Source organism: Saccoglossus kowalevskii, chromosome 2 (genome assembly GCF_978046115.1).
Source record: "Saccoglossus kowalevskii chromosome 2, keSacKowa6.1, whole genome shotgun sequence".
Classification (NCBI taxonomy): domain Eukaryota; kingdom Metazoa; phylum Hemichordata; class Enteropneusta; family Harrimaniidae; genus Saccoglossus; species Saccoglossus kowalevskii.
The window spans coordinates 4945292-4970765 of record NC_140642.1 but is presented as its reverse complement, the minus strand read 5'-3'; the positions used below and the strand labels follow the sequence as shown (position 1 = coordinate 4970765).

Sequence of the window (25474 nt, the reverse complement as noted above, 5' to 3'; positions counted from 1 at the left end):
ACCAATCACATCCCCATGCATATTCATAAAAGCACAATTCAGGTTGGGGTCTGGTGATATTTTTGGAGACTCAGCTAGAGAACCATCTTAGTTGCCAGTTGCTGGAGATCAAGCTTCTTGTGCCATTAGGAAATTTGCGACATGGAAACTATGATGTCACTGGCAATGCAGGATCACCATTGTTATTATCATGTTTTGTGTAGCTGCGATTACACAGCCATCTTCGACCCAGAACATTAACATTACATATACTTGGGGCCAGAGCAGTATCTTCTCCACCAGCTGGCTCAGCGCTGGGATCACGTCTTCCCAAAAACTTCTCTGTTGATTTGTTTCTGACTATGATGCACATGTTGAGTGTTGACTTCTATGAACACTGGCTTATGTCTTGAGGGTTGGAACATCTTTTGTTTGCTTACTTGAAACCCAGAAAGTGTAATTTAGTTTTAGAGAGTCCTGTGACTTTGTATGGCCTTTTAAGGTCGTTAACCATATCAATCGTGTAAGATAACCGCCTTGAGGGACGCTTGGGAACTTCCTTGCATTCTTTTAGATCGGCTATCATTAATGTGGCGTAACACCCTCGTTCTCCCTAAGGCTAACCAATTCCACTTTGTAAATAATGGCACTTCTGTGTCCCTCAACATTATGCTGTCTGGGGGTTTTGATGAGCCATCTCCCATGGTGTTACCATTTGGTAGTGGGATTCCCATTGGTTCCAGCAGTAAAATTATTTTGATCAGAACCTGTGCAGGTTCTCTCTAGATGATCTTTATTTTTCTGCTCAGGTTTTTCCCACATCGAAGTACATCTATAAAACATGTTTGTAGCTGGATTCAGGGAGAACAAATCAATATATTTATTGGCTACCTCATACCTCTAGTGTGTGTTTTACCTCAGGTCATTCATTAGATTTATCAAGATGAGGAATATCAAAACTTAGGCACATATGTAAACAAATGACACCACAGTGCAATGGTCTATACAAGCTTCCTGTACCTTTGAAAGAGTATTCATTCAGTCAACAATTAATTCAAAGCGGATTCAAAAAGCGGAACTTGCCTTGCCAGAATTAACACTCTCATGATGAAATAGCAGATGTATTGCAGCCTGAGTGGTCTAATCATTTAAGTTTTAGATATTATTTTGGACATGTACTTGGCAATCACATGATAAATCATGTAGTCTGAAGCAGTATCCCCAAACAATGATGTGTGAGGAAAATTTTGGGTATTGGTAGAATGTGATACCTCCAAACATGGAATACCTCCATGCTCCAAATTAATGGGTAAATCATGAAGAAAGACTGGTTCCATTTGTCACTGTGAAAAAAATGTTTCTTGAAAGCAGTATTACTTGGTAAAACCACAGACCCTTTTCTCCAACAGCCTTCATTATCAATGTGTAGGTAGTGTATCACACAGCTGTATTCACTATACACATCATCACAAGTGATGATGCCACAAACATCTGGGCAAGGCCATGACATTCTGTTATTATTAAAGAAAATTCATAATCGTTATAATGTTTGTACAAGTTCGTGAAAGGGCACTGATCTATTTAAAATACTGACCAATGATTGATTAATTAATTCAGTTTTCCATTTAATTCATATGCAAATGAGTCAGACACATGCTTGTTGAGGTGTTTGCCATAGTGTTAGCATAGTCAACAAAAAATAATAATAAACTCAACTTTAGAAGGCATTATTTAATCTCATTAGTTAAAGGCAATACCAAATGTTATTCCATGGCAAATGACAGGGTATTTTGTAGTAGATGTGTTATAATAATCATAAACAAAACTCATCAATTCATTCAAAGTTGCAACAATACACATTCAAAATTTGTTGTTTTGACATTTTTATTACCACATAAAAAATATATTTATTGTGTAAATATCTATTTAATCAAGACAGGATTTCATGTAAAATCGTAAATTAATATTTACAAATAGCACCAATAGAAAGAAAAGTGATAATAAAAAATACATTCATGTGTAGTTCATTGTCAATATACAGCATAATGACATTATGTATAAACCATTTAACGCATCATGAATGCAATTTCATGGGCCTTAAAGATCTATTGAAGATATTATCAGTGCAGTAAATACAAATGAACTGGAACAGCGTTGAAGATAAAATCAAGGACAAGAATTATAAATTAAAGAGAATTATAATATGTACATATATCACTGAAATAAATCTACAAAGAAAGAGGCATTGGTTGAATGAATATCAGCACTGTATATAATGTAGATACAGATGAATGAATAAAGATAAAACTATAGACCACAAACAATAAAATTTCCAATCCAAATTATGGCAGTACTATGAATTGGCTCATTTGTGTGGAATAGAAATTGCACCAAAAAAATAACAATAAAATTCAGTAAAAAAACACTGATTGGTAGCAGGTACCAGATAAATATAACTAAAGGCCATATGTTCTTTTGTACATTGAAGAATGATCTTCACTTTCTGCTAAAATATAACTTGATATCCATCTTCTCTGTAGCTATATAGTATAAGTACTGGTACTCTAAAAAGAACAGAAAAACAAATTAAAAATTGTAGTCAAATATACAAGCTTGGGAGAGAAGCACACAATATGTGAACACTAAATGTTTAAGACAATAAAACACAAGAGTTTTGGCCTAAACAAACATATTTTCCATTTTCAGTGACATCTGACTAAAGTTTGCAGACGACTAATAGTATGAATATGTTCCTACTTGATAACAGTGGAGCCAAAGGCACTGAATTTATTAAAATCGTAAACCGTCTGCTTGGTAACAATGACAAGGATACATTTTAACAGATAAAATACAATAGGCAATCTTAACGTCTCCCCAAAGAATAAAAACATGAAGATAAAATTGCTAATGTTGCCATAGGGTACACTGAATCATATTGTGAACACAGATGAAGAGTTCAGGGATCAATAACTATCAAATAGCGGTTTTGAATAATTGAACATAATCTTATCTCAAATACGTTCTAAAGATAAAATACATAGTATGACAGCATGGCAAATATATGAAAGTGCAAACATGACTAAACATTGCTGATAATTCTAAAAATATTTGTTAAAATACCCCAAAAAATAAACACCTCTGTAAGCAGAATAGTCAGAATAGACCATTTCTATCCCTTTTGAGATACTGCATTATGCGTGAAATCATACATAAAAACAGAACAAACAAAGGCCATAGAGTTGTGATGGCATCAAAACAATGCAGAGGATTTGATAAACACTAGTCTGAGAGTAGTTTTAGGGTATTTCACGCTTAATACTGTGTTATATGCATTTGATGATGCTCAATTTTGTTGAACTATGGGTATCCCAACACCAATTCATTGAAATATATAAACAAAAGTTCAATTTCAAAATCAAATTATTAGATTGTAGTCGCGAACTATATTTTGTGTCGTAAATTTTGTAAATAGCATAATAGCATTTTATAACAACAGAAATTTACTTAGAAGCTCTTCTCATCTTATGTAACTTGCCTTTTCTTCAGTTTTCTTAAATTGTCACATATTTCAATGAGGTATTCACTCAATTTTGGGAATTTATCTGTTAGTGTAGTGACGTCCATCTTGAACTCATCGGCATTATCATCTGCTTCATCAAACTGAAATAGAAAATGGTATTACATATAACACATCCACATCAACTGACTGGAAAGTCAATGTTAACAACATAATACTCCCAGAGGATGGCAAAGGTAAGAACATGCAATTTACAGTTTTCATTCTCTAGATATTCAACTTTTCATCAATTTATGTAGTCTGCCATCTTGATTCTTCAGCAAAGGATTATGGGTAAAGTATGACATCATAGAATCTTTGTCAGAAATTGAGAAAATGATTTCATCTATAACTTTAAAAGTTGAACTTCAAATTGGCTGAAAGTTTAGGACATGGTAGCATACATGTACTGGTGCCAAACATGCTTATAAAATAGTTGTCATGGAAACAGAACTGAAAACATTGAATTTTATGTTTTTTTACCAAATGCTCAAATTTCCTTATATTGTATACAATTTACCGATGTGAGTAGATTATATAGGTGATATATTACATGTTGACCACAAAAAGGAGACAAACAAGTGTCATTCTATATTTATAACTATTTTTATTTTTTTTACATTTTTGGCAATAAATTCACTTTATGTGCATTTGCAACATTCTAATTTCCATTACTATAATTATATACATGAGTCATATGCACAACGAAAATTTGAACTAATTCGCATCAGTATTTCTCATATTATAGATGAAATCATTTTCTCAATTTCTAACAACAGATTCTATGATGTCATACTTTACCCATAATCCTTTGCTTGAGATTCAAGAGAATGAAAAGTGATATAAAAAAACTGTAAATTGCATTCTTCTACATTTTTCTTGAGGGATCATTATGTTGTTTGGCTTGATCTTTCCTTTAAAAACCCATCAGCACAAATAACCAGCATCATAATCAATATTGGTAATACCATTCCATTGTTAAATGATCATTTCTTTCTGTGACTGATCTTTGAAACTGTCTTCAAATTAAGATGAAAATTGTCAAAACCATGACATGGCCTAAATACCGTCAGATCGTACCTTAACAGTTGTCACCACGGTCATCAGTACACTCATTGGCAAATCAACCTGTAAAACACAGTCACAATATCAACATGATAGACATACTGCATTCAGAATTCATGTAGAAATTGTTTAGATTTAGGTATCACTTCATTTTAATATTAATGTTGTTAAAACTGGGATAAAATGTATTATTTCCATTTCCAGTCCATGTTTTACAAATTGGATGTGCAATTTTGGAAACAAAATAGCCATCAGTTGGCCATTTTTTGGTAAGAATACAAACAAAATTGTGCATATGTGTCTCTCCTTCACAAGTTATTCAGTCTGTGGTAGTCTATAGTGGTCCTTAGTGTAACTACTCAGTCTATAGTGGTCTATAGTGTAACTACTCAGTCTATAGTGGTCTATAGTGTAACTACTCAGTGTATAGTGGTCTGTAGTGTAACTAAGTGTATAGTGGTCCATAATGTAACTACTCAGTGTAGAGTGGTCTATAGTGTAACTACTCAGTGTATAGTGGTCCTTAGTGTAACTACTCAGTCTATAGTGGTCTATAGTGTAACTACTCAGTGTATAGTGGTCTATAGTGTAACTACTCAGTGTATAGTGGTCTATAGTGTAACTAAGTGTATAGTGGTCCATAATGTAACTACTCAGTGTATAGTGGTCTATAGTGTAACTACTCAGTGTATAGTGGTCTATAGTGTAACTACTCAGTGTATAGTGGTCTATAGTGTAACTACTCGGTGTATAGTGGTCTATAGTGTAACTACTCAGTGTATAGTGGTCTATAGTGTAACTACTCAGTGTATAGTGGTCTATAGTGTAACTACTCAGTGTATAGTGGTCTATAGTGTAACTACTCAGTGTATAGTGGTCTATAGTGTAACTAAGTGTATAGTGGTTCATAATGTAACTTCTCAGTGTATAGTGGTCTATAGTGTAACTACCCAGATTTTGCCAAAACCAATTCCAACAGTTCACACTGCATTGCGTTACAAGAAAATATTTGTGAATTTCCGAAGTATTGCATCAGCACAACACAGCAATCTGATTGGTAATTAGGCCAAAGGACGTTGCAGGTCAAATTGTGCAACATCATGGCGGAAAATGCGAGAGTTTGTGTATGATCGAACACATTCGACAATGAAGATAATGATGAAGATTTTGACTGTGTTCTAACAGAATAATATTTTTAATGTCGTAAATTCTGGTGGTACATAATTAATATTGTAACAAGCCATGCATGGCACAGTCCCAGTTAGTTATCAAATTTAAGATATACCATACTTCCCCGAGTATAAGCCCAGGGGCCTGAACATGTAAAATCGGGAAAAGTAAGGGGTGGGCTTATTACTCAAGGACCACCTCAGAAAAGTTCAAGATTTTTTTTTACATTGTAACCATGTCATTCATGTTATTATGCAACTCATTTATACGATAATGGTATTTATTTTTTTGTTTTCAACCACAAGAGGACGAGTTGAAGTTGGCGACATGTTATGAGGAAACTGGATTGAATTTTCAACACATGTACAAAAAATAGACTGGGACGTTGTGGAAAATAAAGATTTATTACTCACGTAAACATGTTACATAAACTACAATATAAAATGGAACAGACAGACTTGTACAAAACAATCCCTGCGAACAACAACGTCAGCACAAGAAAAAAACAAGCCGCCGTCTTCGTTTGTATAATTTATTAATTTATTCACGCCCCCTGCTTGACATACAAAATATAAATATGACATACATACAAAATTGTATTGAAGTAAATAATAAAAGTTAATTTCTACAGCTGGTGGAGAAAAACTTCTCAGGTCTTTGCTTGGGCTCTCATTTCTATCTTCGTCGATGTCAAAACCTTTAAAGTTTAAATCTTCATTGTTTTCTCCCTGGTCGTCGAATAGCAATCCAACGGCTTTGTTCTTAAGTTCTTTAACACCTTTGTATGATTTTCTCAGAAATCATATCATCATGTGAGCCATCTGGATTGGATTATTGCGATCGCTGTGACCAGGAACGATTTGATTATCACATCCGTGGAAACAGAATCCCCAAGCGAAGCTGACCCAGATGAGAACATCTTGCCTTGACAGCTGTTTTAGATGTACTCTTGTCTTTCTTCATGTACGCGATCTATTCCCAGCGCTGGTGGTCTTTGAATGGTTTGTTGATACTCGCGTCTATCCGCAGAACAATAGACACTGGAATAAAAACCAAATCTGTTTCACAGTTGTCTGTTGCCGATCTCGCCTGGGCTGTCATATGTTGCCGTGCCTTGTCCAATACCAACATGCATCGTACATCATCGCCATTCAAACCCCAGCACCGATTATACCAAGTAACTATTTTTTCAAACGTTGTCCATTCGTTTGGAATCTCGGTTAATCAGATATTGTCTGATACAGTCAAGTTCGCCATAACTCTGGGACCAATCTTCCCATCTTTTTCTTTAAAAGTAAACAAAGAAAGTAAATAAATTAATGAAAACGTAAATCATGACATATTGTGTAATTTATATTGCAACAATGGTTACGGTATTTGATTTCTGTCTGCACTTAAATAAAAACATCTGTTTATAAATTGATCAAAATAAATTACCTGAAAATGACAAATACAGGGTCTTTGTGACTATTGGCACACGCTGAGAGACACACTGTAAAGCCCATTTTCTTTTCTCAGGTCGATGTGATTCTAATACTTTTCTCGCCTTTGATATTATTTGTTGATGTCATCGCTGAGTCGAACCTGACCATTGTTTCGTCCATGTTTTCGATGTTATGTAGTTGTGATGTATTCTTTATAATCATCGGGAAGCTTTTGAGAACTGTTATAAAAAAATATATAGAAACAATTATTAATTGAATGAATCACTTGGAAATGTCTGAACTATTGTACTAAGTTGATGAGTAAAACATATTATGATAAAAATAGTATTCTTACCTTTTCATATCCAAACACTGAAATTTTTTTTCCTGCAATACATCCATCCATTAGAGCCTCTGAAATTCTCAATACTATGTTGGACTGCACGTTTTCTAGCGAACGATTGTAACATGTACTTTGTAGCAACATGACCTGCAGATCTTTCGTCGCATAGATATACAAAGACATCATTATCTAATTCATCGCTTGTAGGTTTACGACCTTGATGAATTTTTCGTTGTTTCTACACTAGACCAGCTCGTACTGCACCAACTCTTCATAATTGTTATTCCATTCACGTAGACGTTTCCTATCTATACCTAGACTTATAGAGGTAGCACGCAAACTGAGTTGTTCAGATATTTTAGTTTCTGCTGAACGATAAAACTGCGACGGAAAGCTTTAGGTGAAGACATGTTTCTAGATCACACGATACAAGACTAAGTTGTTTCCAAGTAAAGTAGGCCTTTTATAAGTTGATTACGAATGTGGAGGAAATTATCTTGATATTTTTAATGAAAACAAGTTTTACCCAAGCTGTCAAGAGTTGTTAACACTCAAACAATAGACACCTTACGGTACGATATTTTACCCAGAATTCATTGTACTTTGTACCAATGAGTATTGTGAACTGTGAACGTTCCTGATCGTCGAGCAAAGTTTTTTTACATACAATTTTCTTTGAAGATTTTGACACGTATTTTTGGTTTTTGTTGTTTTTTCAATGTTCAAGATGACGAAAATGCCAAATTTGAAAAAGTGAGAACACCGAATGGTTTGTAGACAATTTTATGCTATTGGGTCAAGCGATCTGTTCATTATGGGAATGACCTGGTTTTTGTTAATGCCACGATTTTCCACAGATTTTAAGCTAATGAAGGCTAGATCACATGTGGCTAATGAAATCGGCCAACTTACTGATACAATTATTGAGAAAGGGCCAGTCCAGGTCAAACAAGGTACAAGCGAGTTCCTTGACCATTTAATAGGTCACAAGGTAGGGCAGTCAAGGAATATTTTGATGCCTCTTTTTCAGTCTTAATCAGTTCAGAAAGGTCAGCATTTTCCAAGAAAGCCACAAGGTAGTCATGCCTACACTAGTAAAATCTTAGAACACAAAGCAATAAGAAAAGACGTACAAATAAAATTTAAAAAGGTGGAAATAAGGTGACAAACACAGAAAAGAGCTACGAAACCCTAGACAGGACATTATACCTAGTACTTTTTATCACAGTATTATTATACCACCAATAGGCCTACATATCAATAAATTTGCAATGTGTTTATAGTAATAATAAAATAATTAATTCACCAGTGAAATACTCAGTAAATACTATACATATGCAACTCAATGGCCTTATAAGGCTTGAAAATCATGAACAATATTTCTTCAGAGACGACAAATACTACTTTTCTGCATGTAAGAACTCAATATACTCGATCGACCTATCGTTGAAAAGTTCTTGAAATTTCCTACGTTATTCATTTTCAAAAACATCGACACCACACGAAAAAAGGAACAAAAATCCAAGGACAGTACCTGTTATTTTGAAAAAATTTTCTTATTATATTAATTTTTAGTGATGAATGACAATATGAATCTGCCATTTAACCATATTATAGACAACAATGAATTTTTAGATGCTCTTGACTTGCGATGCAATACTGATTCACATACTAGTATTGTTCCGCAAACCATTATTTCTAGATGCTCTTGACTTGCGATGCAATATTGATTCACATACTAGTATTGATCCGCAAACCAATATTTCTAGATGCTCTTGACTTGCGATGCAATACTGATTCACATACTAGTATTGATCCGCAAACCATTATTTCTAGATGCTCTTGACTTGCAATGCAATACTGATTCACATACTAGTATTGATCCGCAAACCATTATTTCTAGATGCTCTTGACTTGTGATGCAATACTGATTCACATACTAGTATTGATCCGCAAACCATTATTTCTAGATGCTCTTGACTTGCAATGCAATACTGATTCACATACTAGTATTGTTCCGCAAACGATTATTTCTAGATGCTCTTGACTTGCAATGCAATGCTGATTCACATACTAGTATTGATCCGCAAACCATTATTTCTAGATGCTCTTGACTTGCGATGCAATACTGATTCACATACTAGTATTGATCCGCAAACCATTATTTCTAGATGCTCTTGACTTGCGATGCAATACTGATTCACATACTAGTATTGATTCGCAAACCATTATTTCTAGATGCTCTTGACTTGCGATGCAATACTGATTCACATACTAGTATTGATCCGCAAACCATTATTTCTAGATGCTCTTGACTTGCGATACAATACTGATTCACATACTAGTATTGATCCGCAAACCATTATTTCTAGATGCTCTTGACTTGCGATGCAATACTGATTCACATACTAGTATTGATCCGCAAACCATTATTTCTAGATGCTCTTGACTTGCGATGCAATACTGATTCACATACTAGTATTGATCCGCAAACCAATATTTCTAGATGCTCTTGACTTGCGATGCATTACTGATTCACATACTAGTATTGATCCGCAAACCATTATTTCTAGATGCTCTTGACTTGCGATGCAATACTGATTCACATACTAGTATTGATCCGCAAACCAATATTTCTAGATGCTCTTGACTTGCGATGCAATACTGATTCACATACTAGTATTGATCCGCAAACCATTATTTCTAGATGCTCTTGACTTGCGATGCAATACTGATTCACATACTAGTATTGATCCGCAAACCATTATTTCTAGATGCTCTTGACTTGCGATGCAATACTGATTCACATACTAGTATTGATCCGCAAACCATTATTTCTAGATGCTCTTGACTTGCGATGCATTACTGATTCACATACTAGTATTGTTCCGCAAACCATTATTGATTATGACTATCTTAGTTTTAATCCTCTCAGGCTAGAAAATGATCTTCTTGAGTTTGACGGTGATTGTAATTGTAAATATTACACGAAAAACACGTATAATTCAACATTTTGACCTGGAAATGTATTCTCAGTCTTTCATCTCAACATAAATAGTTTAAATTGCCATTTTGAGGATTTGAAAACTTACCTGACAGAAATGGATCTAACATTTTCTGTTTTGGGCATATCTGAAACTTATTTGAAAGACTCACCTGGTAACCACATACAACTTCCTGGTTACAACCTTGAATATAAAAATCGGTTTGATTCTGCAAAAGGTGGTGTGGCTTTATATATTAAGCAAACCCTTGATTATATAATCAGAGGGTGATTTATGTAATCTTACTAAAACCACATATGAATCGCATTTTATTGAGATTATTAACAAGGATGGGAAAAACATAATAGTTGGTATTATTTATAGACCTCCAGGCCAGGCTATTAATCATTTTAATACTGAATTTGGTAACCTTTTAGATTTAAGTAATACTGAAAACAAACTGTGCTATTTGATGGGAGACTATAATATTGATCTTTTAAAGACTGACACAAATTTGCCGACAAGAGATTTTATAAATTTAATATATTCAAACTATTTGCACCAAGTCATCAACAGACCAACTTTAATCACCAGGACCACTGCTACTATACTTGATAACATTTTTACAAACAACCCTGATAGTGTAAATAGTGGTATTTTAATTACTGATTTATAGGACCATTTCCTCATCTTTCTAGAAACAAATTGACAGATTTAATTTCCAGCTTTCGCAAGTTGGCTGGGATCATTTTGCTAGCAATGTATAATGCAAATGATATGTATAATGAATTTATTAATACTTTTACAACTATTTATGATGTCTGTTTTCCTCTTGTCAAACACTAAATGTCGAAATACAAAACTAAACATTAACCATGGATCAATGCTAGTTTATTAAAATGTATTTATCATTAAGATAAGCTACACTTTAAATATGTAAAGGCACCCAACATGAACAAATATAAATAATACAGGAACAAGCTGAAGAATGATATTAGGAAGGCTAAGAAAGATTATTACATTCACCTATTAGAGGTAAATTAAAATAACACGAGAAATACTTGGAAAACACTATATTGAACAGAAACCGTAAAACAAAGACTTCCAAAAAGTTTATTTATAATAATTATATAATATTGAATTAACCAATCCATCCAGTATTGCAAATTCTTTTAACGATTATTTTGTTAATGTAGGACCTGAAATTGCTAGTACAATTAATAACATGAATTCTGATGAATATCTTAGAAATAGTCCTAGTCCTAATACATTTGTATTTTGTTGCAGTTTCTACGATGGAAATTATTTCAATTGTCAATAAACTTGACGCTAACAAAAGTCCTGGTCATGATTGTATTAGTGCCTATGTCATTAAGAAAATATTAACTAATATTGCTAATCCATTGGCCACCATTTTTAATGCCTGTTTAACCACTGGTATAGTCCCCGATAATTTGAAGATAGCTAAAGTTATTCCGATCCACACAAAAAATAATACTCAACTTTTTTCTACAGACCAGTATCAGTGTTAATGTTAATGATTATACAATTGGATTATACAATTATACAATTGTGGACCTATCAAAAGCATTTGACACTATCAATCACGATATATTATTGGATAAATTGAGGAATTATGGGTTCAGAGGAGTTGTAAATGACTGGTTCAGAGATAATTTGAGAAACAGAAAACAATATGTGTGTTATGATTCCATACCAATCTGATTAAAATCTGATAGTGCAAACGATGACGTCAACGGGCAGAGTCAGGCGACAAACACACTCAAATAAAATGGCGGATTGTACCAACGTTAGCGACCGAGAAAAACACAGCTTTTAGGTGAGTTTATTATTGTCAAATGCAACGAAAGTAATTTTTTATGTTTATATTGTGGCTCGAATGGTTCAAGTTTAGATCGTTATTTTGCATAGTAATTCTGGGAGTGACGATTTTGTTTCCACCGGTTCGACCGAACACCTGTGTCCAGTCGCTTGCCCTGGAGACGGGTGATGTTTTGTTGACGATCGGGCCAAAATCGTCTACGGTATTGAAGCCGTCGCTGTAAATATTCATCAAATTGTATCAACATATTGTACATTATACAATAACTCTTTATTAAAGTAATTGAGCTGATTTGGACTGGAATAGAATATTTTTTATTTGGAACATGTCGCAATTGAGCAGGAAATATTTTTTTGCTCCAATTTTCTGCGTCGATGCCGGTGGGCCGGTGACCGTTATATACAATTTAAAATCAGTTTGCATTGTTTACTATAGCTGTTTACAGTGTTCTTATTACGATTTACTCATTTTTTTGCTTCCATTCTAGATAATTATGCTCAGCGTTTGGTGTAAAATTGAAGCGATGACTGAATAAACGAACCTTGGCTGGCAAAGATGTATCAGGATGTGTACACATTTGTTGGAAGTGAAAAAAAATGTTCAATGTAATGACAAAAATTGTAAAATGCTGTGGAATTTCTTTTGTAAATAAAAATATACTAGCAATTTTCTATTAATGGTTTATTCAAGTGGGCAAAATATAATGTACAGAAAGATTGCCCGTAGAGTATCGCTACACTGAAACGTAAACAACCGACAGCCTGTATAAAAGGGGACTGTGATTGGCTGCTACTTACGCGAGATTTGAATGGGACTTACATAGGCGTCGGAACAGATGTATGTAGGGCGGAATTAAAAAAAAATCACAAAATCAAAATCAAAGTAAAATAATAAAATAAAAAGGCATTAATAACAAAAGTAATAAAAAATAAAATTAAAATTAGTTTATAGCCAAAATAATTAAAGCCTGTACACTACATCAGATTGGATTCCATACATTCTTCTTCCAAGCCAATTAAATGTGGGGTGCCACAGGGGTCCATTTTGGGCCCTCTACCTTTTATTCTATACCGTAATGATATTCATCATTCATCTAAAAAGCTATATTTTATAATATATACTGATGATACTAGCCTGTTTTATTCATATGAAAATATTGGGATGATTGAGAGGGTAATAAAGGAGGAGATTGCTCATGTTAGCAAGTGGTTTAAAGCCAACAAACTTTCTGTAAACATTAAAAAAACTAACTATATGTTCATGGGTACTGCAAGAAATACTAGATCAGATATTAATATTTGTGTAAAACTTGACTCAACTCCACTGGACCGGGTTCATGATACAAACTTTCTTGGTGTTCGTATAAATGAAAACCTATCATGGAAGCAACACATTGACTATATTCTCTCTGTGTGTTCAAGAAACCTTGGTGTTCCTACCTGAGCACACCTTGTTTACATTATATTCAACTTTAATCGTTCCATATCTGAGCTACGGAATTTTAGCATGGGGTTCCACCATGAAAGTTTACTTAAACAGGTTATATATGTTCAAAAAAAAGCTCTTCGTATCATCAGCAACAGTCCATATCAAACTAATACACGTACTCTTTACAAAAATTGAAAGTACTCAATATCTTTGATATGTACAAATACGAACTTTCATGTATAAATATGTAAATGATTTGCTACCCCCAGCCTTCCATGATTTACCAAGCACTCACAGTGCCATTTATATGACACAAGAAATAAAAATAAATTCAAACTTCCTAAACTGAGCAAAACGCTTTGTCAGAAAGGTATATTATTCTCAGGCTCACAACTTTGGAATAAAATTGAGAACACAGTGAAAGACCTGCGCAGTGTTGAGAGATTTAAAGCTGCATTTAAAACATTACTGTTAAACCAATACTCGTAAATCAATTAATGAATTGATTCATACTGTTATAATATAGATTTTGTTATTTACCACTATTATTAGTTTTGTAGTACTTTATTTTCACAGGGGAATCAAGTTGACAGCCTAGGGCAATGTTGTTCCTTTTGATTTCCCCCACTCTGTATGTACGAGTGGAAATAAATTATTTTACTTTACTTACTTACTATATGATATAGACCTATAAATATTATATATATATATATATATATATTATATAGACCTATAAATAAAGTTAACTTTCTATTATAGTGCCACAATGTGGTGAATTTTGGTATATTCATTGATACAAATCACAAAGAAAGGGTAGGCAGGCATTCTGTGCACTTGTCAGTTGTGTTTCAGCAAATTCCCATAGTTGGCACGCCTTACTATAATGGACTGGAAATTCGCAAGATGTTTTTTCTTCAACGACAGAAGAATAATTCACATGATAGAAATGCCATAGCCGTGACGCATGATGAAAAAAAAGTGGCTAGTTTACAACAGTTATGCATTCACAGTCTGCGAAGTGTTTTATATTAAAATCAAAGTTACCTATTTCCAATCACCCAAAGAGATATGGACTACTTCAGTATTGCAACATTGGCTTCATTGTGATTAATAACAGAACAGAGAGAGTGCGAACCATTTGCGCTGTTCGCATACACTGTACAATTATGCGAGTTTTTCTCGTAAAAACACAAACTAAACGGCCCTTTTTAGAGCCACCACACACTTCGAAAAGAGAACTGCCATACCAATCATGCTTATTTTAATAAATAACTTCTTTAAGTCTTAAGAGACGACGTCAAAAGATCGATGTCGGATAAAAAATTTATTTCCTTTAGTTTGGGGGGGTGGGGGGTGGGGTGACCTCAAAACGTTTCCATCCTACAAAACGATATTTTTTTTAATGAAGTAAAAACAATCTTGGAGTATTTGTAGTTCGTTTTTTTTATATCCAATCATGGACAGAAATAACCGAAAAAGGAAAAAAAACAACAGAAAAATGGTTTGGTTCGAGTGTAAATCTGTGCGTCAAATGAGGTGCATTTGTAAAATCTTGTTACACCCACCCACAACCAACTGCTATGCAATACTACTGTCCGATTATCAATTTGTATTTAATGGTGAATGTAATCTGACGCCATGACCAATATTTATCAATTAAGTTTCAGTGGGAGGAAGGGGGGTTTGGAAAAAAACTAATTAAAAGGAATTAAGATTTTTATCTGACATCGATCTTTTGACGTCGTCCCTAAGATTTAACCCATTATTGAAGCTCGAAAAAAAATCCCTGGGCTTATACTGGGGGAACCCCTAAACTCGGGAGAGTACGGTATAGTTTTGTTTATAGAAATATTATAGTTAACATGTCAGAGATATAAATCCAGCTGATATTTTAACATTAAAATGTTTGACATTCAGACTCAGTTATCTTGTATATGATCATCAAACGAGTACTTTAGAACAACAATAATTAAAACAAAATGGCCGCCAGTCGGCCATTTTGAATACATCAGTATATCTATGATGCATAATCAATTGTAACAAAATCAGTCGAAGCATGTCAGATATATGGCTCTAGAACCGCATTCATTAAAACAAAATGGTCACCACTCGGCCATTTTAAATCCGATCTGAAAAATAGATGTGCATCAAGGTCCCATAATGTCCAATGTATGTACTAAGTTTAAACACAATCCATCTGTAAACAGTCGAGCAATTCTTGATTTTGATGATTTTACAGGACAAAAATGGTTGCCATTCAGCCATCTTGAATCAGGTTGAGAAACAAATTGATGTGCATATATACAATAGTATGTATGTGTAATTAGTCCGAACACATCTAAGATATACCTAGGTCCGGAGGCACATATGCACACACAGACTCACAGGCACAAGGACGCACAGAGGTCAATCTCTAAGTCCTTGTTTTCGGACTGCGGACTAATAAAATGTGCATATTTTTTGTGACAATTTCTGTTTCTAGATTGTAAAAGTGTTGTGTAAGTCAATGATGACACTCTCATTTTGCAATTTTATGATCGCCAAAAAATACGCAATATTTCCCCTTTTCTGGCACATGGTAAACTAAAATTGTCATTTGAATAAGTTTTCAAAGTGGGTAATGACGACGCAACTGATTGTAATTTCATTTTCCTGTCAATCTGTCACATGGTGAACTAAAATTGTCATTTGCAAATGATTTTTAGAGCTGGGTACTCTGGGTGCTAAGTCAGATTAGTATGGTATATAGTGAAATACTTACCCCAATAATTTCAACATTTGCTTTAGTTGACAAATTCTGCAAAACTCTTGACACCGTTGACAACATCTGGAATGATTAACAATGAACTTGAAAGAGGTATGCATTCTATTAAGTGCTCCTAGTGCTATTAACATATTGCTCCAGCATGTTTACTATAATTATTATGACTTTATCACATCTACAAGTCATGAATTTGTTGATCTAATATTAAATTTTGAATGGCTTACCTGTCCTTCAATTCTCCTTTTCACATGATTCTGCAGCTTATCAAGTGGTATGTAGGAGACACAGAAGTCTGGACCAGTCTTCCCATAAATAGACTCAGTGGCAGAAGTATTGACTTGTCGTGTTGCATACTGTGCATTTCCTTCAACAGCATCTCTGTAAGATGAATAATAATGTCATATGGCTGTGTACTTGGTATGTGGATAGATGTGAAGATACTGTGATGTGATGGTCTGTGATGTATATATGGTGAGTATATGTGAAGACACTGTGATGTTGCAGTATATCGTGAGTATATGGGAAGACACTGATGTTGCAGTATATGGTGGGTATATGTGAAGACACTGATGTTGGCAGTATATGGTGGGTATATGTGAAGACACTGTGATGTTGCAGTACATGGTGAGTATATGGGAAGACACTGATGTTGCAGTATATGGTGGGTATATGTGAAGATACTGTGATGTTGCAGTACATGATGAGTATATGGGAAGACACTGTGATGTTGCAGTATATGGTGGGTATATGTGAAGATACTGTGATGTTGCAGTATATGGTGGGTTTATGTGAAGACACTGTGATGTTGCAGTATATGGTGAGTATATGGAAAGACACTGTGATGTTGCAGTATATGGTGGGTTTATGTGAAGATACTGTGATGTTGCAGTACATGGTGAGTATATGGAAAGACACTGTGATGTTGCAGTATATGGTGGGTATATGTGAAGATACTGTGATGTTGCACTACATGGTGAGTATATGTGAAGATACTGTGATGTTGCACTACATGGTGAGTATATGGAAAGACACTGTGATGTTGCAGTATATGGTGCATATATGGGAAGACACTGTGATGTTACAATATATGGTGAGTATATGGGAAGACACTGTGATGTTGCAGTAGATGGTGAGTATATGGGAAGACACTGATGTTGCAGTACATGGTGGGTATATGTGAAGACACTGATGTTGCAGTACATGGTGAGTATATGGGAAGACACTGTGATGTTGCAGTATATGGTGGGTATATGTGAAGACACTGATGTTGCAGTACATGGTGAGTATATTGTATATGTGAAGACACTGATGTTGCAGTACATGGTGACTATATGGGAAGAAAGTTTGAATAAAATCTGTCTGTCTATACATGATCAAGATCCAGACATCAAACCAAAGGAACATATTGACCTGGTATTGAAGAAATGCTTGATTATGGTGAATTTTTAAGATTAAAACAACAGCAATTTGGCTATCTTGGCTATGTCTGATATAATGTCTGATGTATGTAGAAAGTTTGAACTTGATGAGCATGTGTGAGATATGGCTGGATACAGACAGAGAGATGATTAGTACTTGAGATATTAGTTTTGAAAGTTGAAAATTGGTTAATTATGCAAATTAGGCAATTAATATGCATAACTATTTACCAACAAGCAGCCTCTCGGCTGAGATAGCTCTGCTGTTAGCACTGCACATTTCAATTAAAGAACAGAAGATATCATTAGAAAATGAACAATATGCATGGTATCAATGCAATGGGACTTGCTGTTTTCAACAAGAATTCAAAAATATCATTTTTCACTATAAATGATTGTGGTTTTTAACAAGAAGTCGAAAATATCACTTTTTACCAAAAATGATAAACATATTCATCAAAATTAGAGAATTGAAGATATCATCATGAAATGAACAAATTTGAGAGTGGTTCACATGTAGTACCTATATATGTAATATCAAAGCAATTGAACATGTGGTTTTTAACAAGAAGTCAAAAATATCACTTTTTACCAAAAATGACAAAAATATTCCCCAAAATTAGAGAATTGAAGACATCATTACAAAATGAACAAATCTGAGAGAGGTCCACATGTAGTACCTATATATGTAATATCAAAGTAATTGGACTTGCGGTTTTTAACAAAAAGTTGAAAATATCACTTTTTACCAAAAATGACAAAAATATTCACCAAAATTAGAGAATTAAAGATATCATTACAAAATGAACAAATCTGAGAGAGGTCCACATGTAGTACCTATATAATGTAATATCAAAGCAATTGGACTTGCGGTTTTCTAACAAGAAGTCGAAAATATCACTTTTTACCAAAAATGACAAAAATATTCACCAAAATTAGAGAATTGAAGATATGATCATGAAATGAAAAAATCTGAGAGAGTTCTACCCAAGGTACATATACACCAAGTATCAAAGCATTCAGGCTTGTAGTTTTCAAGAAGAAGTCGAAAAAGTAAAACATTGACATGGATGACGATGGACAATCACTCATATGTTAAGCTGCGCTCCACAAAGTCGACAGCGGAGCTAAAAACTAATTGTGTCTCTGCATAGTTTTAGATTCATTGAAATGTGATGATTAGTACTCGAGATATCAGTGGATAAGCTGAAAATTAATTATGCAAATTAATAATAATAATAATAATAATAATTTATTTACCTAGAAAATATTTCATACAATACTCAAAATTGTACATGCAGTCTAGGTAAAATGGAATCTGAAATAGCTTAAAAGCTAGTCGAGTCAGATTCCTGACATAACTTGAATTTAATGACTTAAGTTAAGACTGACAGTAGGTTACACCTCAGTATATTTCAAATAAACAAATATGATAATATAATAATATACATATATGTATATACATACATTTATAATAAATATTAGTTCTATTCTAAATACTCTGACATTAAATTTTCCTGTATAGTATTTTTGAATGTAAGTTTTTGTTTAGACCTTAAAGAAATTGATATGCTGTTCCAAAGTTTGGCCCCTAAATAAGATATTGCGAATGTCCCCGCTACTGTGTTCATTCTAGGTACAAGTAAATCATTTCAACATCTTTGTCGTGTTCTATATTTATGATGTAAATACTGCAAATTATATGTTGACATTGATTGTGGGAGATTCTCATGAATTATATCATACATAAAACTTAAAAGTAATGAAGTTTAAAAATATCAAGAATTTGGAGAGTATTAAAAATTGGTGGAGCATGCGCAGTAAAGTCGGAAAACGTTATAATTCTGGCTATCATTTTTTGTGCGGTATGTATAACTTTAAAATTTGACGGGTATGTACTACCCCAAGCTTCTAAACAATAGGCGATATGAGGCTAAATCAACGTTTTGTATAAAAAAAGGAGAATATGCCGTGGGATATAATGTCTTAATTTTAAAAGAATACCCGTCTTTTTCCTAATAGTTTTATTGATCTTTGAAATGTGATTATCCCAGGTCAGATATTTATCAATTTCCACCCCTACGAAAGTTGCTGATTCAGTCTCATATAATACGTTGTTTTTTATGGATAGGGCACCTCTTACTGTAACACACATACGCCTACCACTGATGATCATATATTTTGTTTTTGAACAATTGATAGTCAACTTATTTGCATCACACCGGTGTACAACACTGTTTAAATGTTTGTTAATAATACGCAAATCAATATCTGTCCCTGGTGAAAAAGAATGAAACAAATTGGAGTCATCAGCAAAGAGTCTAAAGTTAAAAAAATTTGTAGAGTTTGGGAAATCATTAATGTATAAAAGAAATAAGGTAGGGCCAAGTACTGAACCTTGTGGTACACCACATGATATAGGAAGTTGCCCAGATGAAACACCATTTGAAAAAATGAATTGTGATCTATCTTCTAGATAACTTTTAAACCACTTATTTGGAAGCCAGCGTATACCATAATGACCCATTTTTTCCAGCAAAAATGTATGATTAATAGTATCAAAAGCTTTTGTAAAATCGATAAATATTCCAATAGTTGGCTTGTCCTCGTCAATTTGAAGGAGTAGTGTGTTTATTAAATTGATTAGGGAAAGCTTAGTGCTGAATTTATTACGAAACCCGTATTGATGCTTGTAAAGAATTTTCTCTTTCTCCAAATAATGCAGTAGTTGTTTGTTAACTATTTTTTCTAGAACCTTGCTAATAAGGGGTAACACTGAGATTGGCCTATACAGTAGTTTCCAGGGATATTGTTTGGGCCTTTTTTGTAGATGGGCGTTACCTTTTCCATTTTTAATGCATTTGGAAAATGTCCCTGTAAAAATGATAAATTAAAAATAAAACAAAGTGGTTTACAAACGATATCAGCTCCATCTACAAGAAGTCGTGCCGGTAAACAGTCATAGCCTGACGATTTGTTCTAATCAAGATGGCTTAATGAGAAAGCTACAATGTACATGTACCTCCTGTTCTGTGGTTGGTGCAAGGAAGAATGAATTCACATTGGGGTCATGTGATAGTGATCGAAATTGTTTGGGGGATTGGTAATATTTGAGGCAAGGTTGGGTCCAATATTAACAAAGTAGTTATTGAAGGCTTCTGCAATGTCAGTGGGATTGGATAGTATTTTATTGGTGTTATCAACATTAATTTTTAGTTCTTTTGGTAAAGTTTGTTTTATGTTTTCAGTGGAACCAAGTAAGTCATTGATAATTTCCCAAGTTTTACCAGAATTATTATGATACTTCGTAAATAGATCCGAATAATAATTTTTCTCTGCTTTTCTTAATACACTGGTAAGCATGTTGCGATATATTTTATAGGTGGTAAATTCACGAGAGGCGTGATTACTATTTAAAACTTTGATGTACAGTTTATGTTTTTTCTTAATTGACTTTTTAATTGCTAATGTAATCCAAGGCTTTTCCTTCTTCAAATTGTTACACTTTACATTTTTATTCACAATGGGTGCATGTTTATTACATATCTCATTAAAACTGATGTAGAATGTGTTGTAGGCCAGGTTAACATCCTGTTGTCTGTAGACCCTGTCCCAAGATTGAATAGACAAATCGTTTTTAAAGTTGTTTGACTTATAGTTTTTAAATTCTCTGTAATATTTGTTTGTACTGTGTGACTTATTAACAGAAAGTACATTTTCAAAAATAGCATATATTGGGAAGTGGTCAGTTACATGAGTTGTAATGGTACTGCTGTAATAATAGTACTGCTGGTACTAGTAACACGAGTTGGAACACTAATAAGTTGGTATAAATTAAAACTTTCGAGGGTTGCTAAGAAATTATCAGAATGGATGTTATGTTTTGAGACATCAATGTTGAGATCACCTGTCAATACACAGGAATATTTATCAATTTTAATTTTACACATTACGCTAACTAAACTGTTCTCAAACTCTGTAATATCTGTACCCGGCTTTCTGTATATAACACCAACAACTATTTTCTTTTTACCAGACATAATTTCTATCCACAAACTCTCTGCGTGGTTTTCATTATTGTTTAGAAGTCGATAATAAATAGAATTGTGTATATAGGCACTTACACCCCCTCCCCTTCCATTATTTCTAATGTTATGTTCAAATGTATATGATGGGATATGAAACAGTTGGGGATTATTAAACTGCCAAATTTCTGATATTCCAATTATTTTAAATTGTAGATTAAGGCAAGTTTTGTAAAGCAGTTTGAAATTGTCAATATTTCAGTTAAGTGAACGGATGTTTATGTGAGAAACACTGAACAAACTATTGGAATCTGATTTAAATTTTTCATTAAATTCAGAGGGGGAAAACGAGGTAATTAGGTAATTAATATGCACAATTATTTACCCTAAAACTAATCAGGTCTCTGCATAGTCCTAGAAGATCTATGTACAAATTTTTATTGAAATGTGATGTTTAGTACTTGAGATATCCATGGAAAAGGTGAAAATTAACTAATTATGCAAATTAGGTGATTAATATGCACAAATATTTATCCCAAAACAATCAATCTCTGTATAGTCGTTGAGTATCTATGTACCAAGTTTCATTGAAATGTAATGCTTACTACTTAAAATAACAAAAGCTGAAAATTAATTAATCATGCAAAATAGGTAATTAATATGTACAGATATTACCCTAAAAACTATCAGGTCTGTGCAGTGTCCTATGACATCTATGTACCAAGTTTCATTGAAATGTGATGTTTAGCACTTGAGATATCAGTGAAAAAAAACAAAATTGACTAATTATGCAAATTTGGTAATTAATATGCACAGATTTTGCACATTAGTTCAGAACATCCATGTACCAAGTTTCATCAAAATACAATGAGTGGTTTTTTAGATATCAGTAGAAAAGTCATGGAATAGCTAAAAATTAGTTAATCATCATGCAAATTAGGTAATTAATATGCATGGATTTTTACCAAAAACTAATCAAATCTGCGCATTGGCCCAGAGCATTTTTGCACCAAGTTTCATCAAAAACCGATGTATGGTTCTTGAGATAGCAGTGGAACAGACGGACACACATACACACACACACACCCACCCCCACACACACACACACACACACACACACACACACACACACACACACACACATACAGAAACACTAACTGCAAAGACTCCCATTGTGTGCTTTGCACATGGGGAGTCAAAAACTTGGTAGCAAAAATTGTGTCTAGTATTGAAAACAAGCAGTCAGATATAGATCCGCTGTACAGATAGACAGTTGAAAATAGCATATTTTATATTAAAATTAGAGAATTACAATTAGTCAAAAAATGAACAAGACTGTCAGGAGTTAACCTAAGGTTATATAAAATATCAAAGCAATTGGGCTAGCCATTTTCAAAAAGAAGTTGAAAATTTGTTACCAAAAATATTGGATAATACTACAATGATGCTCAATTGCATTTCAATAACATTTTGTTTGACAATATTGTTTAGTGTTTAATAGTCTTTTGTGTACTTTTCCAATAAAGCAATAATAGTTGACAGATTTTAGTTTATAAATAGAATGTTGTAATAATATATACATAAGTTTAAGCAACAGCATACTTGTATTCTTACAAAGGTTTAAAAACAGATGTGGCAGTGTTCAGGACTGATAACCATTCGCAATGAGTGTTGTAAGTACATAGACTTCTTAAAAATGTAAACAAGATAAAACTCACAATTTAGCTATTTGAAATTTCTGTTGTAAATATTCTACCAATTCAATGACGGATACCTTCTTCTCTATGGCACCTCCTCGCTGTGTGTCAAAGGTTTTCACAAACACCTGTAGAATCAGTCAGAGGACATACATCAGGAATCATTCCACAGTGATGAAAGAACATACATTTTTTTTTAGGAATACACAAATTTAAAATTTTTTTTTTACAATTCCTCTGGTGTGTAATTATTGTTTAAATAACAAGTTTTATTGTGTCTGGAACAGAAATTTTTTATACATACAGTGGCCCCTCGCTAAGTCGCGGGTGTTGGGATCCAAGCAAAAACCGCGACTTATCGAAGGCCGCGACTTACCGAGGGACGTCGTGAAAGAGGGAGGTCGTGCATTGAAAAACATATAAAAAGCACATATAAACCTTCGGTTCAGTTAATTGATGTATCATCACATGTGTCAGGCAGTATTCGAATAAAATCATGATTATGTTTGCTGTAAACATTGCGTTGATTATTTTGTTTGTGTCTGATATTATGTGGGCCGCTTGCTGTTGCTTGCGACTTCGACGGTAACAGCTTCCAAAATAAACCAGTTTCATCGCAATTATAAACATGTTTGTCAAAATAACCACCTTCATAGATACAATGTAATTTCTCTCAGTTTTTCGGGAAAAGTTCCGACAGCGTCAATGTTCCCAGATCGAGCTTCGCTTTGGATTGAGACTGCGTGTGTCGATAGCGTGTCTTCTTTGCCATCGCAAGAACCACCCTGAACTGACCTTAAATTCAAAGTCGTCATATCTGAGTTGTATGCTTTGCATTGGGTGATGGGACCAGATAGTGGAGTTCCGGCAGACCGTTCTTAAAGAAACGTAAACAGCTTTATCGGTGTCATCATTGTCGGACACTTTCGCTTGTTTTTCTGTTCAGTCCCGCCTCTTGGTCAACTTTGAAAACAAATTTACTTTTCATTTTTTACCCACCCACGAATAGTGGGCTCAACCACGTGCAACCCTTAACTTGGTTTGACACGGTCGATCGCCGTGAGTTTATGGCGTACGAACAGGCTGTATAGCTTTCGCTTTGACATGCTGCTCAATTGAGAAATAGAGATCAGAATTCTATGAATTCAACTCATTGTAGCGAGTTTTTGTAGAGGTATACCAAAATGGGACCGGCCAAGAAGTACGTACAGTCACTACTCGACACCCCTGTTGACACCTTGAGTAAGGCCGCTGTCACCCATTGCGTCTCAGCAATTGATGGATAGTAGGTGTTAAGTTGTCTCTTTAACGGTTAGTTAAAAACACTATGCCACGAAACATTAGTCTTTGTACTTCAAAATTGCTGTCAAAACACAATAGAAATTTTGGGAGCCATCCAAGTACCCGCGACTTAGCCGAATCGCGACTTACCGAGGCGCGACTTAGCGAGGGGCCACTGTACAACTAAATTGCACAATTACTATTTTACTGAAATAACAAGTCATTGAGAATGACACAGTCCCCGTTAAATTTTTAAAAGTTCTCTTTGTGCTCGTCATATTAAAGCGAAGAAGTTTTTGCGTGTCCTTGAAACTTGAGTTCCAAGTGGCATATACAACAGATTGTTTATTTACATCAAAACACGTGTTCCTTGTAGTAGTAATATGGCCAAAAATAAAAACAGCCCTTATTCGGCCATCTTTGATCTGATTATGAAACACACTGATATGTATGATGTACATGTATGTGCCAAATATGAATGAAAATGGTACATAAAT

General features: G+C 34.0%; 1 protein-coding gene across 3 annotated transcripts in view; it reads right to left on the bottom strand.

Annotated features, from left to right (window-relative positions):
* Positions 1–1845: 1845 nt before the first annotated feature.
* The window catches only part of LOC102801472 (eIF-2-alpha kinase GCN2-like), an 81760-nt gene continuing 58131 nt past the window's right edge, over positions 1846–25474 (bottom strand). For 2 of the 3 annotated variants that reach the window (XM_078005735.2, XM_085508172.1), the window contains exons 32-37: positions 23718–23824; positions 16781–16934; positions 16554–16619; positions 4616–4663; positions 3515–3639; positions 1846–2543 (exon numbers count right to left, since the gene is read on the bottom strand). In XM_078005735.2, the coding sequence (XP_077861861.1) occupies positions 2486–2543; positions 3515–3639; positions 4616–4663; positions 16554–16619; positions 16781–16934; positions 23718–23824 (558 nt within the window). In that variant the 3' untranslated portion in view covers positions 1846–2485. Of the gene's footprint in view, positions 2544–3514; positions 3640–4615; positions 4664–16553; positions 16620–16780; positions 16935–23717; positions 23825–25474 lie in introns of those variants that run through there. The other variant, XM_085508178.1, reaches the window with a different exon arrangement.